Source organism: Phyllobates terribilis, unplaced genomic scaffold (assembly GCF_046119375.1).
Source record: "Phyllobates terribilis strain yellow unplaced genomic scaffold, ASM4611937v1 Scaffold_1__5_contigs__length_1240528914, whole genome shotgun sequence".
Classification (NCBI taxonomy): Eukaryota; Metazoa; Chordata; class Amphibia; order Anura; family Dendrobatidae; genus Phyllobates; species Phyllobates terribilis.
In genome coordinates, this window is record NW_027362761.1 from 759606047 (window position 1) to 759631409 (window position 25363).

At 45.7% G+C, this 25363-nt stretch overlaps 1 protein-coding gene across 1 annotated transcript in view; it reads right to left on the minus strand.

Moving 5' to 3' along the window:
* Positions 1-25363, minus strand: part of TEKTIP1 (tektin bundle interacting protein 1) — a 43921-nt gene that overhangs the window by 12101 nt on the left and 6457 nt on the right. The window contains exons 2-3 of the mRNA XM_073655190.1: positions 21307-21488; positions 990-1115 (exon numbers count right to left, since the gene is read on the minus strand). Coding sequence (XP_073511291.1) covers positions 990-1115; positions 21307-21488 — 308 coding nt within the window. The remainder of the gene's footprint in view (positions 1-989; positions 1116-21306; positions 21489-25363) is intronic.

Genomic DNA, 25363 nt, shown 5'->3' on the forward strand with positions numbered 1-25363 from the left:
AAAAAGGCTTGATGAATTGACTCCTAAATGTCTTTTATTTTTACAGTGAACGTCTATCAGTACAATATGTCCAAATAATCATAATGACAATTTCCCAGTGTACATGCACAAATAGATCTACTAAAATGTGTGGTTTATCTGAATCAATTGTAAAAAAAAACTAAGCGTTATTTCAAGCGTATCATTAAATGGTAATGCCTTATGAATATACAAAACCTATAGTACGGCTATATTTTTATGGAACAGCAAGAACTCTTTCACGTATATTTTTTCGTTACAGTGAACATTAAAAGTAAGCAAAAATGGTATCCACAAAGTTCTTACTATCTTCTTGTTTCTCTGCAGGAAATCTTAACGTAAACATCTCAGTTGGTTTACAATCCCTAAACCACATCCATCTGCTATTTATTAGCTGTGTGTACCATGCTTTTATTAAACTATATGATACTGTAGTATCTAAAAAAAAAAGTTACAACCTTTGCAGCATCTTGTGTGCTATTCATGCACTTGTTATTGGCCATTTTGGGGTGAATATTTGGAATCTATCGCTGTATTTGTCAACCTATCAAAATCTCAATCAACAGATAAAAACCCTAGACTAACTATATATGAAACCAAAAAGATTTTTTCCAATTGAGAAAAAAACAAAACATATGAGTAATGTACCTAATAAAGGAAAAAAGAACAGATAGGGGCAACCAATTATATATCAATAAGTAAATAATGTTTATTACTAAAGAAATACATAAGGGTTGAGAGAGGTCAGACTAAAAGACATGCATCAGGCAAGAATAATAGATAATGATCCATAACAAGGGGCATATGGGGTATCCATAGGGGCAGCACGATGGTTCAGTGGTTAGCACTGCAGCCTTGCAGTGCTGGGGTCCTGGGTTCAAATCCCACCAAGGACAACATCTGCAAAGAGTTTGTATGTTCTCGCAGTGTTTGTGTGGGTTTGCTTCTTTCCCCTTCTTATTTTCACTTACCATAGTCTTTACCAAGAACAGGCTGATCTCTCCATATAAATGAGCCCCACCGAGCAGAGTCCTTTAGCCGCTGAGATGGCTGGATTGGGTCATACCATGCCGTCTCCCGAAGAAGCTGAGAAGCACCTAGAAAAAATTATTTGTACATTCTATTATGACATCCAAAAGCACATTTCCAAATGACCCTGAATTCAGAGGAGGACTTGGTAGTATAATAGCTAATACTGAGCTGTACTACACAAGCTTGAACTATTGGCCCTAAAGGCAAAAAAATATGGGAGACAATTTCCATTTATTTCTGTTATTTCTGACCTTTGTATTTTTTACATCTTACAATCAGTAATTTGTTACAGTTCATCATCTATCTATATAATTGTCTTATCCCGTCTGTCTGTCTGTCTTTCTGTCTGTCTGTCTGTCTGTCCTGGAAATCCCGGGACGCTGATTGGTCCGGCCGCGGCCAATCAGCGAACCGGCATTTCAGAAAAACATGGCGGCCATTAGCGGCTCATGTGCGGCACGGAGGTCAGCGGCGATGCAGCCAGGAGATGCAGCCGGCTGCTCGCAGCATAAGTCCCCCGACCGCAGGCGCCGCTGACCTACATGCAGCTATCGTCGGAAGATCAGCGGCTACAGCCGCTTATCTCCCGAGGACAAGTGTGACGCCCCTCCCCTCTCCTCCTCGTCTCCTCTCCCCTCCCCTCTCCTCCCATCCCTCCCCCAGCTCGATCAGGACCCCGGCACCCGGCTTCATACTTACCCCTCCCCTCCTCTCCCCTCCCCTCCCCTCCCTTCCCCTCCTCTCCCCTCCCCACTCCTCTCCTCCCGTCCCTCCCCCCGCTCGATCAGGACCCCGGCACCCGGCGTCATACTTACCCCTCCCCGTGCCTCCGTAGCTGCTCCTGAGTCTTCCGCTGATGCTCTGTGACGTCTCAGGTCAGAGGGCGCGGTGACGTCCTTACACCGTGCTCTCTCCTGACCGGTCACAGCGCACAGCGTGAACATGCCGGCTACGCTGGAGTCCAGAGAAGCAGTGAGGTGAGTATTGGATTTTTTTTTTGTATGTGGCAATAGGGGACCTGCATGGGGCACTATGGGGGGATGGGACATCCTGCATGGGGTATTATATAGGGGGGATGTGACAGCCTGCATGGGGCATTATATGGGGGGAGAGGTGACATCCTGCATGGGCCATTAAATGGGGGGGAGAGGTGACATCCTACATGGGGCATTATATGAGGGGGGAGAGGTGACATCCTGCATGGGGTATTATATAGGGGGGATGTGACAGCCTGCATGGGGCATTATATGGGGGGAGAGGTGACATCCTACATGGGGCATTATATGAGGGGGGGACAGGTGACATCCTGCATGGGGTATTATATAGGGGGGATGTGACAGCCTGCATGGGGCATTATATGGGGGGAGAGGTGACATCCTGCATGGGCCATTATATGGGGGGGAGAGGTGACATCCTACATGGGGCATTATATGAGGGGGGGGAGAGGTGACATCCTGCATGGGGTATTATATAGGGGAGATGTGACAGCCTGCATGGGGCATTATATGGGGGGAGAGGTGACATCCTGCATGGGGCATTATATGGGGGGGAGGTGACATCCTACATGGGGCATTATATGAGGGGGGGACAGGTGACATTCTGCATGGGGTATTATATAGGGGGGATGTGACAGCCTGCATGGGGCATTATATGGGGGGGGAGAGGTGACATCCAGCATGGGCCATTATATGGGGGGAGAGGTGACATCCTACATGGGGCATTATATGGGGGAGAGGTGACATCCTGCATGGGGTATTATATAGGGGGGATGTGACATCCTGCATGGGGCACTATAGTGGGATGTGACTTCCTGCATGGGGCATTATATAGGGGGGATGTGACATCCTGCATGGGGTATTATATAGGGGGGATGTGACATCCTGCATGGGGCACTATAGTGGGATGTGACATCCTGCATGGGCTATTATATAGGGGGGATGTGACATCCTGCATGGGGCACTATAGTGGGATGTGACTTCCTGCATGGGGCATTATATACGGGGGATGTGACATCCTGCATGGGGTATTATATGCATGGGGTATTATATACGGGGGATGTGACTTCCTGCATGGGGCATTATAAAGGAGGGTCAGGAGACATATGCTAGAATACCCGATGCGTTAGAATCGGGCCACCATCTAGTTTATTGTTATAACTGGGGTTGCCTTGAACTTTAAATGTGTTAAAACTTACTAACCTGCTTTATTGTAAGAGTTCCACCAATTAAGAGAGGCTTGCGAAAGTATTCACCCCCTTGACTTTTCATCTATTTTGCTACCTTACAACCTGCGTTTAAATATATTTTTAATCTGATTTGTGTGTGATGCATCAGCGCTAAATAGTTTAAGTCGGTAAAGTGAAGTGAGAACAATATAGACATATATTAATTTTATGGAATCAAATAAATAAAAATTGGCATGTGCATATGTATTCACCCGTTTTGCTGTCAAGCCCCTAAAAATTTCTGGTCTAAGCAATTACCTTCATAAGTTACATGCTTAGTGAAAGGAAGTCCACCTCTGTACAATCTAAGTGTCACATGGTCTGTCAGTATATACGCACCTTTTCTGAAAGGCCACAGAGGCTGCAACACCATTAAGCAAGAGGCACCACTAACCAAACACTATAAAAACCAAGGAGATCTCCAAACAAGTCAGGGATAAGGTTGTTAAGAAGTACAAATAAGGGATGAGTTATAAAAAAAAATACTCCAATCTCTGATGATTCCCTAGAGCACCATCAAATCCATTATCATCAAATGGAAAGAACATGGTACCACAACAAACCTGCCAAGAGAGGGTCGCCCACCAAAACTCTCACCCCAGGTAAGGAAGGCATTAATCAGAGAGGCAACATGGAGACCAGGGAGATGCAAAACCAGGAAATTCCAGGTTGCGAGGCAGCAAAACATGAAAAATGCCAAGGAGGGTAAATACTTTTGCAAGCCACTGTATATAACTGTATCTTGAATATGTTTTGGTATACAGTTAAAATGTCAAAACCAGTGTCCCTGTCCAAATATTTCTGGGCCTAACTGTATATACTCCAGCTCCAGTGTCGTCTCCTGTGATATATATGCTCCAGCGCCAGGGTCTCCTCTTTGATTTATATTCTCCATCCCCACTGTCTCCTATGTGATGTATATGCACCAGTCCCACGTGAGCAGTGATGAATTTCCAACTGCAAGGAAATATGCATTGTTTTATAAATCTGTGCTTGAAACCACTTTCTGCTGCAAATTCTTTACAAAACTTATCAGAAAGAGTCAACTGCACTCCAGACAGACACAAACCTGGAAAAGCAGTTGCAAGTAGCCACATCATAACTACCACCTAAAATCACAGCTGCACAAAAGAGAAGCAGTTCCAGCTGTCACATCAGGGGTGACTTAATTTATTATTTGACCAAATATACCAGGTTGATAATTTCAATTTGATAATTTAGTATGGCCCCTGAATTATGTTATAAATATTAAATGGCCCTTGGCAGAAAAAGGTTCCCCACCCCTCATCTACTACAATCTGCTTTAGTGGTCTCCAGCTGGAGAGGAAACAATGACATCCCATACTTTGGTCACTATGATCTCAGGCGACTGTAACAAAACCTCATCAGATGTGCTTTTGCTGATGCCCTGTAACAGGCCTTAGTTGTCAAGTGGCCAAAGAATGAATATGGGGCTGTAGTATTTCACTGAACATTGAGAGAATCAGGAAGTGAAGCTAGTCGGCACATGACTGTAAGCAGGCAAACCACATTTGAGCATTCACATGAAGACTACTCAAACAATTTAAGCTATGTAAAGAAGGGGGCGCCAGACTGAAATCCTAGATTTGCCTCTGCTTATCACTAAAACTAGTAGAACCAGTGGTTATGGTTGTCCAAGGAGAATGTCATTCACTTCTTGAATAGGACACATAGGTAAACTTTGACAAGACATACTGGACTCAGGAAGTTTTCAGTTATGGGCTATAAGGCCCTGAATAAAATAAGGAAAGGGCCTAAGACTGTAAGGGAGTTGGTGGTGAGTCCCCTTGAGGGTTAATTAAAAGTGCGGGAAATGGCTGGGGCTGCAGGAGAGATTTGGGGGCGTGGTATTCAAATGATTATACATATGAAGGAAAGGCGGCAAAGATCAGTCACACAGCGTCTTACCTGACAAGAAGAAAGAAGATGTCAGGCTTGGAAGAGCTTTTAAGGGAGAAGATAGCCCAGGAAGGAGTCGGCTGGTTGCAGGCATTCATAGCTAACCCCCCTCAACCCCCAGAGGCCGTGGGTGAAACACAGGACACCAGATTATAGCAGGGTAGTCCCAGACGGCGTGCAAGGCCTCCAACACGTCTTAGCCCAAGTCCAAGTCCAGGTCCATGTACAGGAAGACGTCGGACTCGCATGGATGACATCAGCGGAAGTAGCTCAGTTCAGAGAAAAGGACGTTCATCTACCAGGACAGGACAGGAGAGGAATGCAGCTGAGCTGGAGAAGCACAGGGAGCAGTTTAATGATATAGATAAGGGGGGAGCTGGTAGCAGCCATAGAGAGGAGACAAGGGGAGGAATAGGCTGCCTAGAGAACTGGAGGGGGGATGTGACAGTAGGCAATGCAATGTTAACCCCTTCAGGAGTTATGCAGATGGAAATGACGCGCCCCCTGGGCCATATTCTTTAGGGGAATACCCGGAGCCGGATCAGATGGGGGTTGTAGTCTTCCGAGTGGCTGTGACCCGGTCCGTGCCCAGGGTGTCAAGCTCAGTTGTATGTGGCAGTCCTACAGATGTTATTAAGTTCTTAATGTCGACTACGCCACCCGTTGTATTGCGGTCACTATGGCCGCCGCTGCAGCAGGGTCCGCTGAGGCTGATGGTGTTGGTGCAGCTTTTGATAGTATAACCCCCAACGGGTGGGGTATAGCCTCAGGGGGTCAGGTGCAGAGGATGGGGGTTGTGGTGGTGCAGCATAGATGTTAAATGAAGACAGAGTCGGGTTGTGCAGTTTAGGGTATTTACTCACTGCTGATGTTCCGGTCACTCCAGCTTCAAGTGACCACCCGAGCCGTGCTGCGTCCACCAGGTCCTGGATTCAGCAAACCCCCAAACAAGTCCGGAGCGTGACCCTGAGCTCTCCTTCTGTCCTTTCCTCTGGCCGTCCCCACTAGTGATCCACCTAGGTCCAGCTCCCTCGGGCCTTCTGTTGGGACACCCTTGGCCTTGGGTTCCCTGACCCTCCACGTGGTATGCCTTCAGGGTGGATGTAGTGGGTGGCCGTGGCAGACGCTGCCCACGGCCTCCGGTCTCTGGCTAGGGTGTGCTTTTGCCCCCACCAGTTTGGGATCCGGTACCCTATTGCCGACTCTTCACCCGGGGATTGAATTTGGGTTCTCAGAGTCCTCTCTTTGTCTCCTCTGGGTCTTTCCTTCTCTGCTCCACTCTCTCTCTCTCTGGGGCTTCTCTGCTCCTCTTCCTCCTCTGACTTCTCTCTGCAAAAGGCTGGCAGACTGACTGACCCTGTTCTTAGTTGGTGCCCACCTTATATACACCCTCTATGTGTGAGCTCAGGCGACCAGCACCCAATGAGCTCCTAACTTTACCCAGGCTGCTCCCCCTATCTGCCCCTACACTACTTGGGATGTACCACCCCCCTCCCACTCCAGCCAGGAACAGACTCGGTCATACCTGCACATTTCTAAGTGGGAGTACCGTCGGCCTGCTCCTCGGAAATGGGATGTGTGTAGTGCATGCAGCCTACCGAGCTCAGGTCCACACTCCATCCTTACCCGGGAGTGGAATATCACACCTCTGGGTTGAGGTGCAATACCCCTGTAGCAGCCGAATCCTCAGGGTGCTACAGAAAGTAATATACAAATGGACACAGAACAGATGTCAGGAAGAGAAGAATCAATGGGTAGAAGGGTGCCTTCCACAAGTAGGAGCAATTTGATCAATAGTCAAGGCAGGGGTTGTGTTTTTGATCACACAACAAATAGAGCTCGGTCCACATATAGATGTGGAGCTGAATGTTATAAAAAAGTGAATATTATATCGGACAGGGATGATCGCGGGAGTTGACGCTCTCATCACATGAACGGAGATTTTTCGGAAGCAGTTTCGTCTTCGGATAATTCTTTTGCAGGGTCCGGCAGAATTACGGAAATGAAGGCACAGAGACGGAGTGTGATAAGGTGACATCGCAGTTACGGTAGAAGACGACATGAAGGGAAAAGAATTTCACCGGTCGATAGCCGCTCATCCTCTCGGTCTGGCATTTCGGTCTCTTCACCTGAAAAAGAACAGCATAGGCGCCACATGGTTCCTTGCGGACGCAGGGATGATTGTTTCGCGGCACGGGGAGATGGAGCATCTGCACGGTCGGTGACGGGAGTTTCTACACAGAGAACAGAGCTGGATATACAACTCAGGGAGCCGGCTGGTGCAACATCAAGGACACAGATCGGGAGTCGTATGGAGGGTGAGTGTCCCATGCTACGGGCATGGTCCACACCACTTCAAACACAGAATACAAATAAGGATTTAGTTGCGGTTTTAAAAAATGCGATAAGTTTGGAACAGGAAAGTGGGCAGTGTATCCCACCATTAACACAGGGTGGGGAGTGTTCTCCTCAGCCTGGGGTGGATTCTATAACACAGAGTTTGATTTTCAGGGACTCCGTTTATTGCGGAGTAGCACCTTTGGGTACTCACCTGGTCGGGGAAACAAGGGAGAAGATCAGGGGCGGTGAATATATTGATATTTGACCTCTTCTTTTCGCTGATCAGGTGACTATTGATAAAGAACGTTCTTTTTCTTGTCTTGGCTCATGAGACCTGTCGGTTGCTGCCAGAAAAAGGTCCTGAATTGATGGTTTACATGGACACCATATTTAGTGCCCATAAATTACACGGGGGATCGGCCTGGTGGAAATACGATGAGGAGTTCTGCCGACGGGGATGGTTGGGCCACAAAAGCAACGGATGTATGGATTCAATTAATTTTGGCCCAGAGACCACAACAGCGGTCATTTCCCGTTAGCTCATCTTCCACCAGTCAGTCCCACGTGTCAGCTACACCAAAGCCTAGTGGGACATGTTGATTATACAATGAGGGACACTGCCGATTTTATGCCACGTGCAAATTTAAGCATGAATGCACAGTATGTGGGGGAGCACATGCCGCATTGCGGTGTTTCCGGAGACAAAAACAGAATACGAGAGTGGGTTCTGCCGGTGCAAATGAGAACACCAGTGAAAAAGAAAGCTCTACTGTATTGGCTAGATCAGTATCACAAGAGGGAGGAAGCAAAGGTCCTGCAGAAGGGGTTTTGTGAGGGTTTCAGGATACCTTTTCAATTTTCAGCAGTGTCTCTGTTCAGTTCAAACTTAAAGTCAATTCAAGATAAAAAGGATATAGTGAAGGAGAAACTGATGAAGGAGGTGGAGCTTGGGAGAATGGCCGGACCATTTTCGGTCCCTCCAATTGAAAACCTGAGAGTGTCTCCTCTGGGTTTAGTACCAAAAAAGGAGCCTGGCAAGTACCGCCTCATTCATCATTTGTCATTTCCACAAGGGTTATCCGTCAACGATGGTATATCGAAAGAGGAAGCAGGGGTGAAATATACACCTTTTGATATGGCAATATTCTTGGTCAAACAAGCAGGTAAAGGTGCTTTATTAGCAAAGTCAGTCAGTGAAGCAGCCTTTAGGCTCTTGCCAATACATGTGGATTGTATACACTTACTGGGTTGCCATTTGGATGGAGAGTTTTTTGTAGATATGTGCCTACCAATGGGATGTTCTATATCTTGTTTTTTATTTTGAAATGTTTAGTTGTTTTTTAGAATGGTTGCTGAAGTGGGAAACAGGGTTATGTTCCTCGATGCATTACCTTGATGATTTTTTGTTCGTAGGCCCAGGTGATTCCCAGATTTGTCGGTACTTGTTACATACTTTTCGTAAGTTGATGAAGACATTGGGTGTCCCTTTGTCAGAGGAGAAGACAGAGGGCCCAGTGAGTTGTTTGACGTTTTTAGGGATAGAGATCGACACAGAGCAGTTTGTTTTGCGGTTTCCCATGGAGAAAGTTGAGATATTGCAATTTTGCGTGTATCAGGTTAGCAGTTATAAAAAAGTTACACTGCACCAATTACAGGTTTTGCTAGGTTTGTTGAATTTCGCGTGTAAAGTGATACCAATGGGCAGAGTTTTTTCCAGGAGATTGTCTCTTGCAACCAGAGGCATTGGGCAAGCGCATTACTTTATTAGGGTGACACGGAATATGAAGGATGATTTATTGGTCTGGAAAGAATTTTTGCTCACATTCAACGGCAGAACGTTATTTCAAGAGGAGGAGGTCTCTAGTGATGATATGGGCTTATTCACGGATGCAGAGGGGATGCATTTGCAGCGATTTTTGGTAATCAGTGGTGTAGGGAGCAATGGCCTCAGCATTGGCGTGATTTGGGTCTGATCAAGAATATTGCACTATTAGAGTTATTCCCAATAGTGGTGGCTTTGGAAGTTTGGGGTAAGCAGTTTAGTAGTAAAAGGATTTGCTGCTGGACAGATAAAATGGCGGTCGTATCGGCCATTAATTCACAAATGTTGTCATCCCCACCGGTCTTAGCTTTGATAAGACACTTGGTGCTCAGGTGTCTGCATTTAAATATTTGGTTTAGGGCCAAACATGTTCCGGGATCACAAAATGTTGTGGCTGATACTCTATCTCGTTCTCAAATGCAGGTTTTTCGGGAACTTCATCCATCAGCGGATCCGGTGGGTTGTCATTGCCCTCATTTTCTTGTGGAGCATAGTAGAGGGGAACTTGGCGATTTAGTCAGGAATTCCATATCAGCTGATACGTGGCAAGGACACGAAATAGTGTGGATGGATTGGTTAGTATGTTCAAACGGCAAAGCTTCTGATGAGCCTAGGGATTTGTTATCGGTAACTTTGGATTATTTAAGAGTTTTAAGGCAGGTGAGTGCTTCGGCAAGCAAGGTGACAAAGTGTCTATCGGGCATAGCTTTCTTTCTAAAATTGCATGATAAAAGGGATGTGACAAAAATTTTCGCAGTGCGACAAATAGTAAAAGGATGGCGCAAGAAGACAGTGGTTTTGGACAAGTGCCGCCCCATATCTTATCAATTATTAGTTAAATTGATGAGGATTTTGGTTCTGATTTGTAGGGACAAGGAGGAGGTATCGCTATTTAGAGGAGCTTTCTCATTAGCATTTTTCTGAGCATTAAGGATTGGAGAGTTAGTTCCACATTCAAAGAAATCGACAAACGGGCTGTTGGTGTCGGATGTGGTGATTTGCGGGAGAATATTTAAAAATATGTATTAGAAGATCTAAGACGGATGTGTATGGACGGGGCACTTGGTTATCTGTTAATGAGTTACAAACTGATTTCTGCCCAGTAAAATTGATAAAGGAGTATATAGCGATAAGAGGTGAGTGTATTTTTTCTTGTTACACAGGGATAACACACTTATGACTCGTTACCAATTTTCAGCAGTTTTTAAAAAGGCTATTGGTGAATTAGGATTAGATCCCTCGGAATTTGGGACACACTCTTTTTGTATAGGCGCAGCGACGACAGCAGACGCGTGCGGTATGTCATCAAGGGAAGTCAAAGCACTGGGTAGATGGAAATCGGATTGTTTTAGAAGATACATCCATCCCGATTTAGTGATATAGTTGTTATGTTTATGGTAAACATCAAGTGTTTTTATAGTTGGCATAGCATTTTGACTCTATGGTTAGTCGTTTTTGTCTCTTTCTGTTTCAGGTTTCGTGCCGAAACAAATGCTTTTTGTGATAGGACATTCTTTCATTTTTTGGGCGGAAAAAAGAGCAGGTATACGTCCATTGGGTCTTAATTTGTGATCTTTCTGTCTTTTGGAAGGGGGTCAGAGGTCTTCGATGAACACAGGTGCTGCCCTGTGTTAGAACCCTCCTGTTAGTTTTTTCTATCTTGTGTTTTGCGGTCACATGACCATCTGCCTATATATTCCAGCTCCGCCCTTCTGGCTTTGCTGGACTTCAGTGTTGTTTGACTGTTTTGCTAGCCTGGTGCTTCGGTGCCTTTCTCTGTCAGTTTGCTTGGTCCTCTGGGACCTCTAGTACTTTTTGTCAGTTTGTCTTTTGTGTTCTACAACAATTTCTGTTTAGGAGGTGTCCCATTTTTGTCCCAGTCCTTAGTTCTTTTAGGGACCCCTCCCTTAATTCTATAGGTCTTCGTTCAGACTAGCCGAGGACGAAGGCGGGTCTGTTCACTAGGAACAGGCAGCCCGCTACATCGTAGGGATTCAGCTTAGTCTTACTGTAGGGACAGCTTTCCCCTATCTTTCCTTAGTTCTTGTTGCAGATCATAACAGTAAGTCCAGCCCAAAAAACTTAAAGGAAAGAAATTCGGGGATCAGTATGGTTTCCGTCCAGGATTTGGCTCAACGCCTGCAGGGATTGTCTCTGGAGGTGGCCGAGCTTCAGCAACACGTGAGTAGCTGTCCTGGAGCGCATTTTGTCGAACCGAAGCTGGACTGCCTGATGTTTTTTATGGTAAACAGCAAGATTTTTTTTCCTTTAAAAATGCTTGTTTGTTATATTGTCGTTTGAGACCAAGGTCCTCTGGGAATGAATCACAGCACATTGGTTTTATTATGTCACTTTTGCGCAAAGAACCACATGGTTGGGCCTTTTCTCTCCAGCCTAATGATCCGTGTTTAAGTTCTGTTGAAGAATTTTTTTCTGCTATGGGGCTATTATATGACGATCCTGATCGAATGTCATCTGCTGAATCAGAACTTAGACGTTTGAATCAGGGGTCAGATGATGTTGAAAATTATTGCACACACTTCAGGAGATGGGCCTCAGAAGTTAACTGGAATGATTCCGCGCTGAGATGTTTATTTCTTGCTGGTCTGAGTGAAAGGGTTAAGGATTTGCTAATTGCATTCCCTGCACCTGAGACTCTGCAGGAAGCTATGCAGTTAGCTGTTCGTGTGGACAGGAGACTGAGGTCCAGGGTGAATGATGTAAAAACTCCTGTAACGTCAGGTCCTAGTTCCCAGAAATTCTGCTCTGACAGCGGAGAACCAATGGAGGTGGGGGCAATGTCACTCCGCTCTCAGGAAAGAGACCGGAGATTCGCCGAGGGTTTATGTCTTTATTGTGGTAAAGCTGACCATTTGATTAAGTATTGTGAGCGTCTTTTAAGTAAAGAAAAAAAAAAGGTCAGTTACGCCCGTATAGCTTGTTTACGCTCTGCAGGAGTATTTCTTTCTGGAAGGAGGGTGATGAATGGAAAACTGCTTTTAACAATCCGGTGGGTCATTTTGAGAATCTGGTGATGCCTTTTGGTCTTACCAATGCACCTGCATTTTTTCAGAACCTTATTAATGACATCCTGAGACCTTTGATAGGTAAGAATGTGGTTGTGTATTTGGATGACATTTTGATTTATTCGCCAGATCTGGAGTCCCATTGGCAGAGTGTACGTGAAGTTTTGCAGTTATTGATTGATAATTCACTCTTTGCTAAACTGGAGAAATGTGAGTTCGCTGTGCAGAAAATTAGTTTTTTGGGCTACATTGTCTCCAGCGAGGGCTTTGAGATGAACCCTGTGAAGGTTCAGGCTGTGCAGGAATGGCCTAGGCCTATTGGTTTGAAATCTATACAGAGATTTTTGGGTTTTGCCAATTATTACAGGAAATTCATTAAGAATTTTTCTGTAATTGTTAAACCTCTAACCGATCTCACCAAGAAAGGTGCGAATACGGCCCAGTGGACTACTGAGGCCATTGAAGCGTTTGAGTATCTCAAAGAGAGGTTCAGTTCTGCCCCTATCCTTATGCAGCCTGATGAGACCAAGCCTTTTTTGGTCGAGGTCGATGCTTCATCGGTGGGGGTCGGACCAGTTTTGTCTCAGGAGAACAAGGGTGGAGTGCATCTTTGTGCCTTCTTTTCGAGGAAATTTTCAGAAACGAACTGAATTATGATGTTGGAAATCGGGAGTTGCTGGCTATTAAACTTGCGTTTGAACATTGGCGTCATTTTTTGGAAGGCGCTAGATTTCCTATTCAGGTTTTCACAGATCATAAGAATTTGATCTATCTGGATGCTGCCAAGAGCTTGAATGCCCGTCAAGCTAGGTGGGCGCTTTTGTTTTCTTGGTTTCATTTTTCTGCTACCTATATCCCTGGTACTAAGAATGTTAAAGCCGATGCTTTATCTTGCAGCTTCTCTCCTACGGTCGGTGCCAAGGAGGAGGAGAGCATTTTACAGAAAGGAGTTGTGGTGGTGGCTTTGGACTCCGTTTTGGAGAATGGGATTCTGAAAGCTCAAGATGATGCTCCATCTAACACTCCCCATGGGAGGTTGTTCGTGCCTAGAGCCTTTAGGAGAGATTAGTTTGTGGAGTGTCATGAGTCTCGGTTGGCAGGTCATCCAGGAATTTCGGAAACTAAGAGACTTATCAATCACAGTTTTTGGTGGCCTGGATGGCAGAAGGAAGTCATCAAGTGGGTGAGTCAATGTACTGTGTGTGCTAGGTCAAAGGCTTCACATACTCTTGCTGCGGGGTTGCTTTGCCCTCTGGAAGTTCCTAGTGCGCCTTGGACGCATCTCACAATGGATTTTATTACTGATCTTCCTTTGTCCGAGGGTTTTGCTGTCATCTGGGTGGTCGTGGACCGTTTTAGTAAGATGTGTCACTTGGTTCCGTTCATTAAGTTGCCCTGCGCCAAGACACTCGCTAAGGCGTTTGTTAAGGAGATTGTCAAACTCCATGGCGTTCCCACAGATATTGTTTCTGATAGAGGACCTCAGTTTGTGGCTCGCTTTTGGCTTGTTTTTTGTGACAGGTTGGGAGTCCATTTGTCATTTTCGTCTGGGTATCATCCTGAGTCTAATGGACAGACTGAAAGAAAGAACTAGGATGTTGAACAGTTTTTGCGTTGTTTTGTGGCAGAAATTAAGAGGTGTGGTCTGAGTTTCTGCCTCTCGCAGAATTTGCTCTTAACAATCATACATCCTCCTCTGCTGGGTGTTCTCCTTTTTTTTGTTGTACTGGGAGACATCCGTCTTTTGGTTCATTCTCCAAATTAGGGTCGGCGGTGCTGGAGGAGGAGAATTTTTCCGGTGATTTGCAGAGAGTTTGGACTAATGTACGTTGCAACCTTCAAGAGGCTAACAAGAAGTCCAAGAAGTATTTTGACAGGAAACGTAAAGTGTTTTTTTTTTACTGTGGGTGACATGGTTTGGTTGTCCTCGAAGAACCTGCAGTTGAGGATTCCCTCTAAAAAACTGGGTCCTAAGTTTGTGGGTCCATTTAAAGTGCTTCAGATTGTTAACCCGTCTGCTGTTAGGTTGGATGTTCCTACTTCCTGGAAGATTAATCCTGTGTTTCATGTTTCCTTGTTGAAAAAGGCTGACGTATCTGATAGGGACGCCACTGTCACAGTTCCTCCTGTGGTGGAAGACGGCGAATTTGAAATTTCGCGTATCTTGAATTCTAGATGGCATAGATGGAGATTACAGTATTTTGTCTCCTGGAAGGGTTTCGGTCTCGAAGACAACTCCTGGGTAAGGACGGATGATGTCTCTGCTCCAAGGCTTGTTAAAGCTTTCCACAAGAGGTTTCCGGATAGGCCTGGGCCTGGGGGATCCGGAGGATCCTCATAAGAGAGGGGGTACTGTTAGAACCCTCCTGTTAGTTTTTTCGATCTTGTGTTTTGCGGTCACATGACCATCTGCCTATATATTCCAGCTCCGCCCTTCTGGCTTTGCTGGACTTCAGTGTTGTTTGACTGTTTTGCTAGCCTGGTGCTTCAGTGCCTTTCTCTGTCAGTTTGCTTGGTCCTCTGGGACCTCTAGTACTTTTTGTCAGTTTGTCTTTTGTGTTCTACAACGATTTCTGTTTAGGAGGTGTCCCATTTTTGTCCCAGTCCTTAGTTCTTTTAGGGACCCCTCCCTTAATTCTATAGGTCTTCGTTCAAACTAGCCGAGGACGAAGGCGGGTCTGTTCACTAGGAACAGGCAGCCCGCTACATCGTAGGGATTCAGCTTAGTCTTACTGTAGGGACAGCTTTCCCCTATCTTTCCTTAGTTCTTGTTTCAGATCATAACACCCTGCTGCCCATGGTGGTACAATGCAGCCGACAGTTTGGAGGCAAGGTAATTTTTATAATTCACGCAGGGGGTAATGACCTGTGCAAGGTGAAGGTAGGACATTTGTTGTCCTTGATGAAGTAAGATTTTGACAGATTTAAAGAATTCTTTTCAAGTGCAACGATAGTATGGTCAGAAATTGTGCCTAGAAGCAATTGGCGAGAGGCAAGGAGCGTAGCTGGGGTCGAGCGAGCAAGACAATTGTTGAATGTTAGGATTTCAAAACACGTTCAGGCTTTGGGCGGGGTGGCAGTGAGACATAGGGAGTTAGAAGGGGACAACAAGGATTTACTTAGGAGTGATGGGGTTCATCTTAATGAGACAGGTATGGATATTTTTTTGTCAGGACTACAGGATGGATTGGAAAGGGCGTTATTATTTTCGGGTGGGGTTGGTCGGAATTCAATGTAGGTTTACATTGCCTTCCGCCGTGGCGGTTCTCGTCCATGCTCGATAAGTTTTATTCACAAGGCCCGCTATAAACCAGCGGTTGGCCTTTGGCATTTTATTGTTGGTTAAAAAAGCAGAAAATGAGCATGGACGATGGAGGTTTTTTGGCAATGTATGTACGGTGTTTTTTTGGTTAAATAAAAAAGCTGTGGCCAACCCACATAACCCAACATTGGTTTTACAGTATCTTTATTAAAGGTGGTTCCTCAGGACGCCGTCAATGTTTGGTTAATGCAGCCCGAGGACACTGGTAAGAAAAGGTATGGTGATGTGTTACACTTCTCACAGTCAGAGGTACACTAAGCACATATTAACTCAATGTGCATTGTGTCCAGATTTACTAGTGGATTACACTACTAAATCATTACAGAATCCATAGGAAATCCTATGGCCATACAGTGCTGGCCAAAAGTATTTGCACCCCTGCAATTCTGTCAGATAATACTCAGTTTCTTCCTGAAAATGATTGCAATCACAAATTCTTTGGTATTATTATCTTCATTTAATTTGCTTGCAAGGAAAAAACACAAAAGAGAATGAAGCAAAAATCAAATCATTGATCATTTCACACAAAACTCCAAAAAAGGGCCGGACAAAAGTATTGGCACCCTCAGACTAATACTTGGTTGCACAAGCTTTAGCAAAAATAACTGCGAACAACCGCTTTCGGTAACCATCAATGAGTTTCTTACAATGTTCTGCTGGAATTGTAGACCATTCTTCTTTGGCAAACTGCTCCAGGTCCCTGATATTTGAAGGGTGCCTTCTCCAAACTGCCATTTTGAGATCTCTCCACAGGTGTTCTATGGGATTCAGGTCTGGACTCATTGCTGGCCACCTTAGAAGTCTCCAGTGCTTTCTCTCAAACCATTTTATAGTGCTTTTGGAAGTGTGTTTTGGGTCATTGTCCTGCTGGAAGACACATGACCTCTGAGGGAGACCCAGCTTTCTCACACTGGGCCCTACATTATTCTGCAAAATTTGTTGGTAGTCTTCAGACTTCATAATGCCATGCACACGGTCAAGCAGTCCAGTGCCAGAGGCAGCAAAGCAACCCCAAAACATCAGGGAACCTCCGCCATGTTTAACTGTAGGGACCGTGTTCTTTTCTTTGAGTTTCCTGTACACTCTATGTTGATGCTTTTACCCAAAAAGCTCTACTTTTGTCTCATCTGACCAGAGAACATTCTTCCAAAACGTTTTAGGCTTTCTCAGGTAAGTTTTGGCAAACTACAGCCTGGCTTTTTTATGTCTCGGGGTAAGAAGTGGGGTCTTCCTGGGTATCCTACCATACAGTCCCTTTTCATTCAGATGCCGACGGATAGTACTGGTTGACACTGTTGTACCCTCGGACTGCAGGGCAGCTTGAACTTGTTTGGATGTTAGTCGAGGTTCTTTATCCACCATCCGCACAATCTTGCGTTGAAATCTCTCGTCAATTTTTCTTTTCCGTCCACATCTAGGGAGGTTAGCCACAGTGCCATGGGCTTTAAACTTCTTGATGACACTGCGCACGGAAGACACAGGAACATTCAGGTCTTTGGAGATGGACTTGTAGCCTTGAGATTGCTCATGCTTCCTCACAATTTGGTTTCTCAAGTCCTCAGACACTTCTTTGGTCTTCTTTCTTTTCTCCATGCTCAATGTGGTACACACAAGGACACAGGACAGAGGTTGAGTCAACTTTAATCCATGTTAACTGGCTGCAAGTGTGATTTAGTTATTGCCAACACCTGTTAGGTGCCACAGGTAAGTTACAGGTGCTGTTAATTACACGAATTAGAGAAGCATCACATGATTTTTCAAAGGGTGGCAATACTTTTGTCCACCCCCTTTTTTAGGTTTGGTGTGGAATTATATCCAATTTGGCTTTAGGACAATTCTTTTTGTGTTTTTTTCATTGAAGACAAATTAAATGAAGAGAATAATACCAAAGAATTTGTGATTGCAATCATTTTCAGGAAGAAACTGAGTATTATCTGACAGAATTGCAGGGGTGCCAATACTTTTGGCCAGCACTGTACATGTTAGTGGGGTATTTTATGCCTCATTCTGTTCTGTTTTTTTCAGAGCTTGTGAATAATGACTAGACCACATAATTTATAATGTGCAATATGCTCATTATTAATACTGATTCTTTGCTTTAGATGTGCATATTTTTAGGCTGTGTGTGGTCTGTCATGCGCACAGACAGCACATGGACCAATTGTAGCTAGTGTGTGACGCGCCCCCAGGGCCGTGGGGTACTCGGCAGCCGGGCCTCTGGATGCCGGTTGGGGAATATCACGGTGGCTGGCCCGGTCCGTGACACAGGGCGGTCAGTGCAAAATGGGAATATTTTTAGAAAGTTCGTGACGCCACCTGTGGTGCCTGGTGAGGATCACCAGCGCTGCAACAGTCCTCTGAGGCAGATGTTAGGGCAGCTTGTGATGGAACGGCTCCCCACAGGTGGAGCAGGCCTCAGGGCAGTGAAGTGAGAGTGGGTTGCGCTGGGCGTTGTAGTGCAGGGGGAACAATGGCGCCGATGAAAGAATGGACGGAGGCAGTACAGTGCAGTCACCCGAGATTTTACTCACAGTTCGTAAGACAGCCCACAGGCGCACTGTACAGGTGAAGGCCTCCCACGTTGCCCTGCGTTCACTGGGCAGGGGTTCAATCCTTCCTCAGGCAGCTTGGGAACACCTGGCAGAACCCCACTTTCTCATGTTCCTATTTTGACCGTCTTCACACTGGGTCTTTATCCCTCCTGCCCTGCGCTGCCCAATCTGAATCCTGTTCGGGTACTCTCAAGTCCCTCCTGTCCGTCGGAGTTACACAGACTAGCTTGACCCTCAGGGGACTAGAATGCGGCTTACGATCCCCCTGTCTTCTGACAGGTGCGGGGCGTACGGGGGCCATCCTGCACGCCCCGTACCCCCTAAGATCCCCTCTTAGAACGGAGCCTACTCCCTGCTCCCCTCCTGGGCCTCCAGACTTGGCCCTACTTGTGGAGCAGAGCTCCTAATGAGACTCTGCTCCCGGGCTGTTCTTCTGAACTGTCCCGAGCTGTTTTTCTGAACAGCTCTCACTTATCTGCTCATCTACTCAACTGTCCTGCCACCATAAGATTGCTTCCCTATTTTATACTCCTACCAAAGTGCTCCCTCTAACTACTTCCTCCACCCACACCCACTACTGGTTCCCCCTACCTTTGGGTTCCCCCCACTCCAGCCAGGGTCAGGGCTCAGCAGCTGCGCTCTGCATGTTGCCCATCCAGCCGGCCTGGAGTAGTGTAGTGTTGGATGCAGGTGTTTGGGGTTCCGGGCAGCACTCCCTCCTTACCTGAGAGAAGAGAGACACCACACCTCTGGGTGAGGTGCAGTACCTCTGTGGTGACTGAACCCTCAGGGGCGCCACATGTGCTAGCGCACATGAGCAATTTTCTGCATGTGTAAAGTGTCCGAGAGCAGTACTTGTGACCACGCTGCTGTCCGATTGCGCTCTGGCACTTTACAGACAAAGGGTGTCGCATCCCCAGTGTGCGGTAGGGTGTGGGGTTCATCACACTCACTTGTAGGCGGCAGGCCTCCACTGTCTCCAGGCTTCCATCCTCAGGAGCTGCCGCACACAATGCATGGGATACTAAGTTCTTTGTAACAGTCAAACTTTTACAGTCCAAGTTCATCAGGTGGGAACAAGTGGGATAGGGCACAGCCATTCAGACTTCCTTCTTCCTTAGTACAACTTCTCTTCTGTCTTGCCACATGTTTATTATGGACTACCTCCAAGCCCGCTGTCTCCATCAGCCTCAGGGATTCGTTGTCCACTCCGGCAGTCCACATGTCCCCCACATAGTTCCACGTCCACTGACCTCGTAACGTCAGAAGACCATGCCCGCTCCAAAGTACCTGGCCCGAACCCTAGACTCCAGACGCTGTTGGAATGTCCATCAGGGAAATCCATTTGGCCTCATACTGCCTCGAACGTTAGGCCCATGCTGCTCCTAGCAACCCACTCCACCTGAACTTGAACTCCACTATACACTTCCCTAGCTGACATTGAATTCCCTCTAACCAGGAAGTGACCCCCTTTTTATCAGCACTAGTGCCCAATAGGCTAATCCTATTCTTAACCATTTCCTGTTTTATATGCTAAACCTACTGATCCTAATTCTATATCCTATGCTGTCCTAAGCTTATACTTATGCTTTACTCACATTATTATTTAAAGCAAGTGTAGTGCTACAAAGAGTTAAAACTTAACATTTATTACAACTGAATAAAAAAGTAATACACAAGTCCAAAGGACCTAAAAACAAGTATAAGCCTGTCTGTGATAGTGAGTGACCCTAACAATCAATAGCTCATTATGTCCAGGAATATAACCATATGTGATACCAACATAGTCTACCTGTAACATCACACAGAAAATGGCGGGAAAATAGTAACGGAGCTCTCAAGACAGTGTCTCAAACGTATCGTGTCTCAGCCCACAAGACTCTTAATACATTTACACAATTGATGGTGAGCCTTTAAACACCTATAAATATGTTAATGGAACGACCTCACCAGATAGAATGTTGGTTCTTGCTCTCTGGCTTTAAGACAGCTCCATGTGATGGAGATTAGACTGTCTAATGGATAAGCTGAGCGTTTGATGCCAGCTTCTATACCGCATGACACCCTCTTCTCCCCTGATGATTAGCTGAGGCAATGAAACGCGTTGGGAGCGCTGTGCTGTGAGTTGCTGGAGGCTGAATAAGGTTTTGGATGCCCCATCACATGGAGCTGTCTTAAAGCCAGAGAGCAAGAACCAACATTCTATCTGGTGAGGTCGTTCCATTAACATATTTATAGGTGTTTAAAGGCTCACCATCAATTGTGTAAATGTATTAAGGTTCTTGTGGGCTGAGACACGATACGTTTGAGACACTGTCTTGAGAGCGCCGCTACTATTTTCCCGCCATTTTCTGTGTGATGTTACAGGTAGACTATGTTGGTATCACATATGGTTATATTCCTGGACATAATGAGCTATTGATTGTTAGGGTGACTCACTATCACAGACAGGCTTATACTTGTTTTTAGGTCCTTTGGACTTGTGTATTACTTTTTTATTCAGTTGTAATAAATGTTAAGTTTTAACTCTTTGTAGCACTACACTCGCTTTAAATACTCATTTTTCCTGTGTGGTTTTCTTGAACCCCTATTGCTGTACCTTGTTTACTCACATTATGCATTAACACTACATATACTGTACATCACCATAATACATTACATAAGACACACATTACTTTTACATATAATACCGCACAACGGTATACACATAGCGCGTCTTTTGTCTTCAGGGACAGGAACAGGGTAAGACAGTCCACATCCCTACACATGGAGTGAAGGTCCACATGCAAGCAATCACAGCATGCGCTATTATTGCAATTTGCGGATGTGACTGGTCCAGTTTTTAACATGCCTGCCTATTTCCTGCTGTCTGTGCTGCAAATTACTGGAAATAGGAAAGCCACAGCATTTTTTGTCTCGAGAGTTACAGCAGAGAACAGCACAGGATCTCGAGAAAACCCTGTTCACGTACATCAAACGTTGGGAACAATTAGCCTTATTAAGGTAAAGACTAAAATTCATTTTATTTAGACTTCTCGATAAATACTTACTGGGCTGGAGTGCCGCTTGCTCTCTTTGTCTGTGTTCATTTTGCCATCGAAGGAAGGGCTCCCGTTTGGTAGTAAGGAAAACATTTGATTTAACATCTACACCCCAAGGACCTGTGGTGAAGGAAACTGCCTGGTGCAGGATGGGGGAGTTGGTAGGTCCATGGAGTGATGCAGGCTTAACACTAGGAGAAAAATAAAATGTAACAGACCTGTTTTCTACAACTTGTATGGTTTGAATGGAGAGCCGTATACATTGTCTTTGTAAAGTATTTAAAGAAGCCCTCCTCCCATCAAAATGTTTATCCTTTTAATATATTGCAGTCATCATATTATCTAACACTGAGTACTTACAATTGCTCATTTTGCCTTTCTACCCAGTAAATTCTTCTCTTTTCTTTGCTCTATGTAGAAACAGGAAGTCTCTTGTCCCTGCATTTATCATTCCCCTCTTCACCTCCTGACCCAGCTGCTCCACTCCTTCCCCCTGCCAGGGACTTTTACAGTGACTTATGACACATACAGGGAAAATTAACCTCCCGTTTCTAAATACAGCTTAAAAGGGTTCAGCTAGTCAATTTTTAATCACGTGATGTCATAGCCCTAACGGAAAACAGAAAAATTAACCCTTTAGAAAGGCAAAATGGGCAATTATAAGTACACAGTGCTACATATGACGATTGCAATATATTATGAGGACTAAAACCTTTGATGGGAGGAGTGCTTCTTTAAAATACATGGGTGCATTAAAAACCCCTGGGATGTTTCTGAAAACTTTGCTTGCTTATTTTCTATTCAACATGTTCAATATGTATGATCAGCTTCGCAATCTACCTCAAACCCCATAAATCACCAATAATAAAGCAAAATGATCAAAAGAAGAATACCTAGATCAAACATGACATCTACGGTATTTGTCATTAAATATGTGTTCTTTATGATACAAATGCTGTGATATACCTTAAAACTATATAAAACATTATGGACAATATTTAATTTCCTATTTTCTCTTGTGCAATAATCCGTGCAAGGAATTTCACCTAGAAAGCAACTCTAGTAGAGCTGAGCGGATCTTTTGAAATTAAATTAGCTGAATTTTCCCCAACAATTTGATTTGTGGCAAATAAATTGTGTGCCAATCTTAATACTGGAAAGCTTGTAATTACGGTACTTGGAAAATACACATGGGAAATAGAAAGAGAGGACCTTGCTGACCATAAGAGCTTACACTTTACAAGAGAGAGAGGACTCCGCTGACCATTAGAGCTTAAACTCTACAAATGAGAGAGAGTACCCCACTGACCATAGGATCTTACACTCTACAGATGAGAGAGAGAGAGGACCCCGCTGACCTTAAGAGCTTACTCTACAGAAGAGAGAGAGAGGCGCTCACTGTCCATAAGAGCTTACATGCTACAGACGAAAGTGAGGAAACCACTGATCATTAGAGCTTACACTCTACAGGAGAGAGAGAGGGGACCCCACTGACCATAAGAGCTTACAATCTACAGATGAAAGAGAGAGGGGACCCCGCTGACCATAAGAGCTTACTCTACAGGAGAGAGGACTCCGCTGACCATAAGAGCTTACATTCTACAGATGAGAGAGAGAGCTCACTGTCCATAAGAGCTTACACGCTACAGACGAAAGTGAGGAAACCTCTGATCATTAGAGCTTACACTCTACAGGAGAGAGAAAGAGAGAGGACCCCACTGACCATAAGAGCTTACACTCTACAGATGAGAGAGAGAGAGGACCCCGCTGACCTTAATAGCTTACTCTACAGAAGAGAGAGAGAGAGGCGCTCACTGTCCATAAGAGCTTACATGCTACAGACGAAAGTGAGGAAACCTCTGATCATTAGAGCTTACACTCTACAGGAGAGAGAAAGAGAGAGGACCCCACTGACCATAAGAGCTTACACTCTACAGATGAGAGAGAGAGAGGACCCCGCTGACCTTAAGAGCTTACTCTACAGAAGAGAGAGAGAGGCGCTCACTGTCCATAAGAGCTTACATGCTACAGACGAAAGTGAGGAAACCTCTGATAATTAGAGCTTACACTCTACAGGAGAGAGAGAGGGGACCCCACTGACCATAAGAGCTTACACTCTGCAGATGAGAGAGAGAGGGGACCCCGCTGATTGTAAGAGCTTACTCTACAGGAGAGAGGACTCCGCTGACCATAAGAGCTTACATTCTACAGAAGAGAGAGAGAGCTCACTGTCCATAAGAGCTTACACGCTACAGACGTAAGTGAGGAAACCTCTGATCATTAGAGCTTACACTCTACAGGAGAGAGAGAGAGAGAGGACCCCACTGACCATAAAAGCCTACACTCTACAGATGAGAGAGAGAGGGGACCCCGCTGACCATAAGAGCTTACTCTACAGGAGAGAGGACTTCGCTGACCATAAGAGCTTACATTCTACAGAAGAGAGAGAGAGCTCACTGTCCATAAGAGCTTACACGCTACAGACGAAAGTGAGGAAACCTCTGATCATTAGAGCTTACACTCTACAGGAGAGAGAAAGAGAGAGGACCCCACTGACCATAAGAGCTTACACTCTACAGATGAGAGAGAGAGAGGACCCCGCTGACCTTAAGAGCTTACTCTACAAAAGAGAGAGAGAGAGGCGCTCACTGTCCATAAGAGCTTACATGCTACAGACGAAAGTGAGGAAACCTCTGATCATTAGAGCTTACACTCTACAGGAGAGAGAGAGAGAGGGGACTCCACTGACCATAACAGCTTACACTCTACAGATGAGAGAGAGAGAGGGGACCCCGCTGATCGTAAGAGCTTACTCTACAGGAGAGAGGACTCCGCTGACCATAAGGGCTTAGATTCTACAGAAGAGAGAGAGAGCTCACTGTCCATAAGAGCTTACACGCTACAGATGAAAGTCAGGAAACCTCTGATCATTAGAGCTTACACTCCACAGGATAGTAGAGGAGGATAATATCACGTTGAACGGGCTGCGCTGCGGTAAATGAGAAGCCTTTTGTGTTCCAAAATGGTTCTTTATTGTGCCAATGTGTTTCGGCACATTTCTCAAGGTAAAAAAAAACAAATCTACATTCTACAGGAGAGATGACTAAAGTGATCATAAGAGCTTACACTCTACAGACGAGAGAGAAGACCCCACTGACCATAAGAGCTTACACTCTACAGATGAGAGAGAGGACCCCGCTGCTCATAAGAGCTTACACTCTACAGGATAGTAGAGGAGGATGATATCATGTTGAACGGGCTGTGCTGCAGTAAATGAGAAGCCTTTTGTGTTCCAAAATAGTTCTTTATTGTGCCAATGCATTTTGGCACCAGATCGGCGCCTTTCTCAAGGTAGAAAAACAAATCTACACCCTACAGGAGAGAGGACTCCAGTGATTATAATAGTCTACACTCTACAGAAGAGAGAGAAAGAGGACCCTGCTGATCATACTGTTACGGGTCCAGATGGTGGAACCACTGTGCCGTGGTACAAGAAGAGACCAGAGGGGCGTAACTAAGTGCCTACCCGGACCGACCCTGGCTACACGGCGGCTTAGTCGACTCCATGAACAAAGGAGGGACCGGGAAGGCGAACCAGATGCTACTCTGAGACCAACCTCGTGTGAGAGCAGGTGACTCCCACGGGGCTGATAGCCGAAGCGGACTGGCATGACAGATGGGCTGACATGTGCACGGCTGATAGGCAGGCGGATGGAGCTGACTGACGGACAGGCTCGGCTGGCAGGCAGGCACAGCTGATAGACAGACTAGCAGGCAGCACTGGGACCTGAGGGCTAGAGAGAGTGTTAGCACACAAACTACAACATTGCACATGCACCTCCATTCTGGGAGAGGTGCCTTAAATACCAGATGTCTCCCGGCCATTGGCTGGGGACATTTTAGGACGGCGCACGCGGCTCTTTTAAGAGGCAGGGAGCGCGCGCGCGCCCTAAGCACTGTGCCCGGGGATCTGTGCGCACCCTGGGCCAGCACAGCGTCGGGTTCACGGTGGTAAGGAGATCAGCGTCTCTGCCTCCTGCCCGGCAGAGATGCCGATGCTACACAT